The sequence below is a fragment of the Marmota flaviventris genome, chromosome 9 (genome assembly GCF_047511675.1).
Source record: "Marmota flaviventris isolate mMarFla1 chromosome 9, mMarFla1.hap1, whole genome shotgun sequence".
Taxonomy (NCBI): Eukaryota; Metazoa; Chordata; class Mammalia; order Rodentia; family Sciuridae; genus Marmota; species Marmota flaviventris.
This window is the reverse complement of record NC_092506.1, coordinates 10,363,649-10,374,007: the sequence shown is the minus strand read 5'-3', so window position 1 is coordinate 10,374,007 and position 10,359 is coordinate 10,363,649. Positions and strand designations below refer to the sequence as shown.

General features: G+C 49.8%; 1 protein-coding gene across 1 annotated transcript; it reads right to left on the bottom strand.

Annotated features, from left to right (window-relative positions):
- Positions 1 to 1,302: 1,302 nt before the first annotated feature.
- Mta2 (metastasis associated 1 family member 2) lies at positions 1,303 to 10,229 on the bottom strand. The gene is made up of 18 exons (XM_027944107.2): positions 9,769 to 10,229; positions 9,003 to 9,070; positions 8,608 to 8,701; positions 6,999 to 7,116; positions 6,800 to 6,863; positions 6,496 to 6,613; positions 6,093 to 6,195; positions 5,808 to 5,907; positions 5,455 to 5,643; positions 5,276 to 5,350; positions 5,100 to 5,158; positions 4,514 to 4,611; positions 4,247 to 4,386; positions 3,522 to 3,750; positions 3,231 to 3,320; positions 2,630 to 2,748; positions 2,374 to 2,522; positions 1,303 to 2,112 (listed from the first exon to the last, which is right to left on the bottom strand). Exons 1-18 carry the CDS (start codon positions 9,794 to 9,796, stop codon positions 1,947 to 1,949), a joined length of 2,007 nt encoding a protein of 668 aa, XP_027799908.1. The 5' UTR covers positions 9,797 to 10,229; the 3' UTR covers positions 1,303 to 1,946.
- Positions 10,230 to 10,359: the final 130 nt, after the last annotated feature.

The following is a 10,359-nucleotide window of genomic DNA, read 5'->3' as shown; positions in this document are numbered from 1 at the left end:
TTAGAGGGGCAAAGTGCTACTATGTCCAGACTGGTAATAGTGGTCACTTCCTCCAGATAACCACCCAGATGTAGGATAAAAGGCAAAGTAAGGGAGCTGGGAAGGCCCCTAGGGACAGGGACCCTAATAAGATGGAAGGATTATCAAGTAAGCTAAGCACCTCATGCTGTAGTTATCAGCTGATGGCTTTGAAATAGTGCAAAGAGCAGTGGACCTGAGACAGATAAACAAGGTCTGTAACTGAGCAAGTCACTTGGAGGGGGTGGGGAGCGGTGCCATAGACTGAACTCAGGGGCACTCAACCACTGAGCCACATGCCCATTCCTATTCTATTTTTTGCGGTGCTGGGGGTTGGAACCCAGGGCTTTGTGCATGCCAGGCAAGCACTCTACCAGCTGAGCTATATCCCCAGCTCCCTGGCAGCTCGCTTTTTGCTGAAGCTGGCTTTAAACTCCCAATCCTCCTGTCTCAGTCTTCCAAGCCACTGGGATTACAGGTGTGCACCCCCACACTCAGCCTGAGCAAATTGTCCCTAAAGATGTGCCTAAACAGGAGCTGGAGTTGTGGCTCAGCAGTAGAGAGCTGCCTTGCATGTGCAAGGCCCTGGGTTCGAGCCTTAGCACCACATAAAAATAAATAAAATAAAGGTATTGTGTCCACCTACAACTACAAAAAACAAATTTTAGGAAAAAAAAAAAAAAAGTGCCTAAACAGAGTAGATTGGACTCTTTTCCCCACTAAGGCATTCTTCCTATTGGGTTCCATTCAGTCAGTTTATCTCCCAGACCTAAAAAAGCAGGAAAAAGCACATGCCCCTCTCAAGGCAGGTGTTGAGGCTGGCCCTGAGGTCCTAAAGCAGCAATCTATACACATACTCCACAGAGCTGGGTGGTATGATTCTGCTCTACCCAACACAACATACCAAGGTGGGCTACAGCTTACCTTAGCTACTAGCAATATCCAGACCTCCCTAAGGCAGAGAGGCAGTAATAGCTGAAAAAGAGGAAGAAGCACCCTCACACCCCTTCCTATGGAGGCCTACAGCCATCAGGGAGCCAATTTATCTCATCTTTCTTAGATGAATCTTGGCCATGATTATGCTTGGGCTCCAGCACCACTGGGAGCTGGTGGGACAGTTTGGGTTCCCCAAGAAGGCCTGCTGAAGTAGGCAGTTCAGGCTGCATCTCATAAAGCTGTACCCAGGATAAGCACCATCTGTACCTTTTTTATTGTCCTTTGTCCCTTAAAAGACATCCCCCAATACACACATCCATGGGAGAGAACAGCTGAGCCAGGAGGAGCTGAAGAAAACAGCTTTTTATTTGTTACTATAAGAACCAATTACAGAATCCGAGGTTAAAAAAACGGACAAAAGATCTTTATTTCCAAGATTGGCGTACAAAAGGCGGACAGGGAGGGGGAAGGAAGAAAGAGCGAGCATGGACTAGGGTTGATGCCAGTTTAGGGGCCTCAGACTCCAATTAGGAAAGTCCGGACACCGGACAGGAAGAGAAGCCCCCATTAGGAAAAAAAAAAAAAAAAAAGACATGGCAGTGCACGCCCCCCTCCCCCAACCAGGTACCACTACCTGATATCTGTTACCTCTTCCCCTCCCCCATCCCCTTTCACAAAGGGAGGCAAAATTTTAAAAAAATTAAAAAACCCTCCCCCCAAGACAATAGTGGGTCCTACTCCCCAAATTAGGCTAGGTGCCCACATGGGACAAGTTCCTGCAGGTTGCCCTGCATCACAAGCATGGAGAAGCATGGGAAAAGGACAAGCCACAGGTGGCAGCACCAGAGGGCGCCCAACCCCTCCAGATACACACATGCACTTGCTCCCATACTCTCTCACTCCTCATTCCCTTTGATACTAAAGGGAAGGGAGGTTTGGGTGTCCTAGGCACCCACCCTCTATCTCAGCCCACCTCCCTTCCCCACAGATGCTCAATCCTCCAGGACAATGGGCTCATTGGTGCTGGCAGGATGTGTGGGTGCAGGCAGAGGGACTGGAGGCCTCACTGCAATCAGCGTCTGCTTCACCTTTAGAGGCAAGTTGGGCCTGCGGGCAGCTCTCCGCATTTCCAGGTGAGTTAGAGCCTTGCGCAGGGCCCTAGCGGGAAAGAGCAAGATAGGAACAGAAAAGACTTACAGAATGCTAACTAGACCCCCAAATGAAACCCCAGAGTTTCACTCTGTAATTCTGCCATCCAGCCCATTCTTTTCTGGCACCCCCCCACACTTTTTTTTTTGTCTTTTTCTCTTTTTTTCCATCTAGTCTTCCTGGAGCTAGTCTTGCTCAGAAACTCCTATTTCCCATACCCAACAAACTGGGTACTCAACCTCTCAGCCCCTCTCATTATGGAATCCCTACCTGGTATCTTTTGTGGCCACAAACACCACAGGATTGGGAGCATCAGCTGGGTTTAGTTTCTGACGTTTAGCTGCTGGCTGTGAGCTTGAACGAATCCCTGAGGCCAGAGGCCTTCCATTGGCAGAGAAGGGGACCCCTGCCCCTGCCATCTGGAAAAGGATGGAATAGAGCAATGAGGGAGGAATTCCCCTCCGATTCCTATCAGAAACAAAAGTCCACTCAATTCAGCTTGGCCTACGCCAGTCTTTCAACTCACAGTCTCATAGGCCCGTTTCACCATAATTCCTCCCAAGCCCCGGTTTTGGGTCAGCTGGTTTCTGTTGATTGGTGTCTTGGTGCCCCGAGGTGTTTTTGGTTTCAGAGGTGCCTGGGCCACTGTCAGGAAAAATAAATAAATAAAACAGAAATTTCATACCTTCTCCCTATGTAATTTCCCTTTCTCACCTCCATCTCTTTGGGCCAGCAGTTTGCCTAAGCATTCTCAAAAGTAATGTTGGGGGAATGCTCTGAGAAGCTATTTAACAATATTCCCCCCCCCCAATCATATGAATATGATATTATCAAATCAGGTTATAGATATGAAAAAGCATTATAGGGCTGAGGTTGTAGCTCAGTGGTGGAACACATACCTAACATGAATGCATGAGGCCCTGGGTTCCATCTCTAGCACCACAAAAATAAAGAAATAAAATACACACCCACAAAAGTATATAGTCGGTTAAGACTAAATCTCTTGGAATCAGTGGGAAAGAAAAATGTAGGAAGAAAGGTCACAGTAGGACTGGGAGCCTGACACCACTCTTAACTGTCCATATCCTCTACACACCCTGGATCCAGTCTGGTTCCCCATCCCATACCCAGATCTTTGACAATCGTTGCCAGGGGCAGCCGCACCAAAGGGTGAATTTTCAGTGGAGTCTTGGCAGCCTTAGGAAGTCGAATGGAGCCTAGACAAAAGAAGAAAAATTCTGAAGGGGTTTTGTTATTCAGACTTCTTCTGGGGCATGAACCAGGTCTAATCTCCTAAATAATAATAATAAAACTTCCGTGGCTTACTATCTCTACAGTCATTAAACTACCAGAGAAACACTGGTATCTAGCCAGAGCACCCCTGAACCCACCACTAGCCCGGCCACTCATGCCCTTACACTCTGCCTTGATGGCATTGGCATTGATAGGGGCATAGGGTCGTCGGGCAGCCCTCCTTGGCTGTAACAGGTCCCTGCACATTCGTCTGGCAAGACGGGTCAGCTTCGTGGTCTGGAGCAGGAAAGTCTGCCTGTTCTTGGCCAGCAGCTTGGCCCGGTTGGCGCTGGTAGTATAGGGGGAGAGACTTTGGGCTTCAGGTCTGGATAAATGTCCCCTCGAGTGTGGCTCCTGGAGGAAGGGCATAGGAAAAAGGGAGACTGTAGATTGGCACTAAGGCTCCCTTTTTTCTTCTAATACCTGCAGAGGGCAATTTATTTCTGCCTGATCTTTTTTGTTCGGTTGATTGGTTTTTGTATTTTTTTCCTTTGGAGTACTAATGATTGAATCCAGAGCCTCTCATGTGCTAGGCAAACTCTCTACTGCTGAGCTACATCCCCAACCCTTCTTATTTTGAGATAAGGACTTGCTAAATTGTCCAAGCTGGCCTCAAACTTGTGATCCTCCTGCCTCTGCCTCCTGAGTAGTTGGATTTATGGGCATGAGCCACACACAACCATCTGATCTCTTTACTGACACCCCAATATAATGGGCTGCCCAATACTATCAAGTATCCCTGCCCATCAAACCATCCCCATGGAAGCAGGTGGGTATTCTGGCCTTTGCCTCAAGCTTATATCACTTTGTTCACTGCTCTCTTCTGCCTGTCCCTCCCATTGATCCTTACTGTGGTGCCCCGAGCAGCTCCCTCAAGCTGGGTTGGGGTCTTCAGTCCCCCATATTTCTTCCAGTAGATCCAACAGGAAGCACAAAGGCGGCACTGCATGTTGGGTGGGCCCCAGGCATACCACTGGGCAGACTGTGTGGCTATAGGAGCATGGAGAGGAAAGGGGAAATTGCTGGTGGGAAACATGCTACCTGAGCCCCTTAGACTCTTGGGCTAGAGCAGGCCTCCCACCCACCCCTAGCATCCCTGTCCCTCCCTGAAACTCACTGTGGCAGCTCTCACAAGTCAGGCCCTTCTGGAATCCAGCCCCATTCAAACCAGGCTTTGAACCCACAGAAATGATCTGGTTAGGGTTTGGTTTAGTGCTAATGAAAAAAGTGGGAGAAATAGGGGAAAGAAGTCAAGGAAAAGAATTCATTCATTTCCACCCTGTCTCTCTCTCTCTCCTCTCTCTCTCTTTTTTGGTACTGCATATTAAATCCATGGGATCTTTACCACTAAGCTATAGTTTTTATGTTAAAAGAAGGTCTCGTTAAGTTGCTTAGGGGCTCACTAAGTTGCTGAGGTTGACCTCAGATTAGCAATCACCCTGCCTCACCCTCCCAAGTAGTTGGGATTGCTTTTAAAAAAAAAATTATTTATATATATATATATAAAATTTTTTAAAAAAATTTGGTCCTTGGGATCAAACCCAGGGCCTCATGCATGCTATGCACATGTTTATCACTGAGTATTCCCAGCCCCTATTTTTATAATTTGATTCTGCCTTCTGCTCACCCCCAACCACTGAGAAAGGCACAGGTTGGAGGAAGAGAAGGAAATCATGCCATCCTCCCCTACCCACCTTACTTACTAGGTAGGGATGTAGACCTGTTTCAGTTTGCTATCTGCTTCAGCAGCTTTCAATCTTTTCTGCAAGAAGGGAAAGAAGAGAAGATTCAGAGGCTCTCAGCAGGGAAGATGTCATCAACTTCAAAGGCAGAGGTGAGCAAAAAGCATGTGGTACAGCCTCCCCAGCCCAGACCATACCTGCTGAATATACCGGTCTGTGGTTTTCCACATGTAATAAAACTGAACTATGCTGGCAAGTGACTTCCAGGGTAACTAAGAAGGGCAGGGGGAGGAAACATGAGCTTGTATCTGGCCCCAGGTCTGGGTTCCCTGACCCACCACCTCTCCCACCTCTCCTTTTAGCCCCATCCACTTACAAAATCCTGGCGAATGTCATTGAAATCCTTCCCATACTTCTCTAGGGCCTCCTCAAAGAGCATAGCCTCAGAGGCAGACCATTCCTCCATCTCATCCCGACACAGCACTGGGCCCCCCTGGGGCACCAGGGTCGACATGGCTTTAGCTAAGTCATAGCCATTCCTTTGCAATGTGTCCATGGCATGAAACTACAGAGAAAGCAGAGACAAGGCTAAGAACTTAAGTCTCAGCACCACTAGCCTGTTGCTCTTTAAATATTCCTACTTCCTGAGACATCCTCCTCTCCTATTCCCAAGGTCTGCAGATCCCCACAAAGCCACGCCAGCCCAACTACCCACCAACTTCTGCTCACCAGAGTGATGTCTCGGGAAGCGGCAGCTGCACTCATGTGCAGGCTTGGCTGCCGAATGGAGCTGCTGCAATCTAGGGCTCTCGCAAAGGTCCCCACAGCTCTAAGAGAGATATTGAGAAGTCAAAGAGAAAAGAAGGTGCAAACAGACTGAGGAATTAAGCCATAGGAGAAAAAGAAAAATACCCATACCAAAAAACAAATAAAGCCCATCTCTAAGAATGGGTAGGACTCAGAACTATGGCCACACCTCCCCCAGCCCATCTTCCCCATCCACCCACCCCTCACCGGGCCACCACGAGAAATTGATCAATCTGCCGGTCTGTGAGAGGATTGTCTGGGTCCCAGACCTTCATCTCCATCTTCTGTTGGTTCCGATTATCCAATTCTCCTGGAGAGCAAACAATGGCATCATCAGGGAGAAGGAAGGAGAGTAACTGGTGTCTTGATTACTCACAATTTCACCTCCTTCCTCCTTTCCGCCTACTTGGAGTCTATCAACCACCTCAACTCTCAGAATTATCCCAGCTGAGCCCATCTGCCCCTTTCAGGTTTCTAAGGACCCATTCCATCAGAGTCACAGCACAGACTGTGCACTGCATACCCTAGGACATATCACTGTGACTGTGATGTTAGAGAGCCCATGGGAGTTAGATAACCCAGTAGTCATATAGTCTCCCCTGGTGCTTACCCTCTGCCAGACGATCTGGGATCTCAGCTTGGTATTTACAACCAACTCTGATCTCCCCTTGATCAGCTAGAAGTGTCTTCTGCACAGGGTCAAACACCAGTGAATAAAAAAAGCAGTCCTGGAGATGGGGAGAGAAAAGGTAAGCAAGGCAGTAGTCCAAGTAGGCAGGGGAGCAGTGGGGTTTACCCAGAGTTCCCAAGACAGGCAGTCTGTCAACCTTTACCTCTTCACTGTCCTACTTTTCTCCTATCTTTTAGGGGCAACACCCACTCCCCTCCCTCATCTTCTAATACCTCCTTCTCACCTCCTTTTCCAGGTACTGGCTCAAAATATCTGTCTCATTCAAGAGGGTCACACTGCATTTCCCCCTATAGAAAACAGGTTATAGAAAACCTTGAATCAGCCCTTCATTCCCTCTCCACAGCATATCCAATATACCACCCCCTCCACTGTATCTTCTAAATAAGTACATACAGGCCACATTGGTCCTGATCATCCTATACCTTATGTGGGTGGCTGGTAATGATTCAAATTGCCGAGAAAGAAAAAGTTCCCTGTGTTTCAACTGATGTCTCTGCTGCTCCGATACCCCTGGCTGTTTTGATTCCTCCTCAAACTCCCCTAGGACAATAAGGCAGAAAAAAGAAACTAAGTCAGAAAGAAGGCACCCTGGAAACTCTAATCCAGAGAAAACATTTCCTAGCTCAGTTGTTCTCACTCTTCCTGGATATCTTACCCTTACCTACCAGCTTTCTCTCTTAGCCTTATGCCTCATTATGAAAAACTGTGAGTCAAAGAATGCCATAAAAATGCATCCCATACCCAGCTACCAACATTTAGACACTGCTCAAAGCGCAAATACTGCTACACCAGGCCCAGCAAGAATATCACACTTGGCTCTTTCTTTCTAAACTAGCTTGAGGTCCAGGAACCCATTAAGATGAAAGAGTATCACACAAGGTTGTGTTTACTAGTTCCTCTTTTCAGATTTCAGGAGATTCTGCACTCTAAAACATCACATGCAACCCTAACTATCCCTCCCTTTCTAGTTGGCTAATAATAGTTTGTGGGGCTTTCAAGGACAGCACCTCTCAAGCCAGTGCCAACACTTCCTCCCCAAGGAGCTGCAGCTTGCCCTGTGAAACCTTGGTGGAAAGGGTTAACCTGGCTAAGAGCCAATCAAAGTGGGAGGGGGTAGAAGAGCCTCAGGCCCAGGCTCATTGGTGCATTGTTCCCAACCTCAGGGAGAAGGGGGGCGGGGTGCAGATGGCTCCGCCCCTAGCCCGTGTGCACCGGAAACCCTGTACTAAGGCAAGGGGGACCACACCCCCACACCCCTTCTGATTGGACAAGGCCAAGGTCAGCCCCTGCCAGATGGGGCTGGAAACCCCAAAGGGCCAGGGAACTTGGTAAGCCCAGCTCTCCATTAACCTCTTCACGACCAAAGCAGCATGGAAAAAGCAAAATAATTTAGGAAGAATAGGAACAAAAAGAAAGAAAACCAAAGCAGTAAAGGGAAAAGAAGCTAAGGAAAACTAAAAGAAAAACATTTTAAAAGAAGATGAGAATTTAAAGAGAAAAAGACAAGGCAAAAGGAAAAAAGAAGGATGTAAAATAAAGTGGAGGGGGAAAGGGAAGTGGTGAAAAAGAAGAAAAAGTGCAAGAAAACTTTCCAACCAGATGCCACCTTCTTATTTTCTCCCTTCAGTGTAGACTCATCACCTTGTGATTACAAAATAAGCCCGCTTCCCTGTTATGAAGGCTCCTCACAATCTCTTCCTCTTCAGCTTGACCTTCACACTCACTACCCACTGCCTTAACTGTATTAAAAACTGTCTTCTCTAAAGCTCTTCCTCCCCAATCTAAACATTTGTCCCCCCACCCTCTCTCTCTCACACACACAAACTATAGTCCGGCTTCTCTTATCATGGTCTCACCACCCTGCTTCCAACCCCAACGTGTAAAAACAGGCCTCCCTCCACCGACAGGGCATTTCCCAACCCCCAAACTCACACCCCTGCCTTGGGCACCCTACCAGGGGAAACACCTGCAGGGACATGCCCAGGCCTCAGATCAAGGGGAGGGGAGGGAAAGGGGAATGAAGGCACTCACTGGCATTACTATCAGCCAGGCTGTTGAGGCTACTAGAAATGTCCCTTCGCCGAAAAAGACAAACAACCTTTGCTTCCACATTTCCATTTGCAGTCTAAAGGAGGGGGAAAAATGTGGTAGTGAATATTGGTCATTTGAAAGTGGAAGACCTAAAGAAAAGACTAACAGCAGTCAATAAATTACTAAGGGACCTACTTCCAAATCCTTTTCCTTAGCCCCCAAGAGAGAACAGTAAAGTTCTCATTAAGTTCCCAATAGTCTTTCCTGATTATATCAAATGAATGAATGAATGAATGCATATGAATGGGTACTTAAGATAGGATCCTCTCTCACCTGAAGTTAGAGATCCCAGAAGAGACCACTTGGGGTGGGGGACTGGGTTCTGCTTGACTTACCTTGTTGAGCTCCTCAATCCGTCTAACCAGGTAAGGATTGCTGGAGGAGTTCTCAAAATAGACGTAATCTGTAGGAGGGGGTGGGGAAGAACCGGGAAGATCAGAAGAGGTAGGAGAGCCTGAGTACCTGGAGGAAAGTCAGCTTGAGTGGACCAAAAAGAGACAAGGGTCCAAGTAGAAGGGACGCTGAGATGTAGAAATGGACACTAAGAAAACAAGGATGCCCCCCACCCCTGCCGCACTTAATTCTAAAATCAGATCTTCACTCAGATGGAAGACTTAACAAAGTTATGAGAAGCAAGGGTTCCCCTGCAGTCCCCACAACTTAGTGATGGAGTTGCACCCACGTCGGCAAACCGAGCAACTGTTCACTCTAGCGCAGAGTCCCCCGCCCCCCACTCTGCTAACCGAGGCGCACAAAACACCAAGAGGAGCAAACCTCCAGGCAGCTCCCCCGCAGGTGGCCAAGCGGTCGCCCTGGCCCTCGCGTCCCGTTGCTGCACTGTCAGCCCCTTCAACAAGTTTCCCAAGCCCACTCCCTGCCCGGGGTTCCCGAAGCAGCCCTCAGAGTGCCGTCGAGGTTGCCCGCAGCTCTCCGGGAGTCCAGATGCCCGACCGCGTCGCCGTCGCGGTTCCGGTTCCGGTCAGTGCTCCAGACCATGCCGCCCCAGACGTGGCTTCTTGCGCCACCGGGTGCCGAGCCTCTCTGGTCCCGACCCACAACCTCTCCCACCCCGGGTCCCGCACCTCTGCGCCGGGTACTCACCCCCCACCCGGTACATGTTGGCCGCCATGGCCGTTCCCGCCGCCGCCTCCGGCCGCACAAAGGGGTCCGGGAGGCTCGCGGGGGCAGGGCTCGGATCGAGGCGAAGCCCGCAGCGCGGGGATGGCGCTTCGCGGGAATCTCGGTGGGGTCTGCGTAGCCAGCAGCTCCGCTGCCTCAGCCGTCGCGGTTCATTCTGGCCCGCGCTGTCGCTGCTGCTGCTATCGCCTCACGCCCGGGACGCCGAGGCCGGCGCCGGTCCTCTCGGCTTCTTCCGGAATGAGCTCGTTCCTGCCGGACCCGAGCCAGGCTCCGGTTTCCCCCGCCCTCGCCGAGTCCCACCAGACGTTGGGCTCTGCCGGCCGCGGGTAAGGTTTGCCCTGCCCGCCTCGCCTCCTTCCGGAACACCTTCGGCGGATCCGGAGAACAAGGCCCGGCGCTCGGCTCAGGTCGGAGAGCAGGACCCCACAGATCGGCCACTTCCGGAAATGGTTCGGCTCTTTTCGGCCAGCCTGGGCCCGGCGCTCGATTATTTCCGCTTCAGCTCGGCTCCTCCTCCGAGAGCGGGAGAGGAGCGGAGCTTAACTCTCTCCT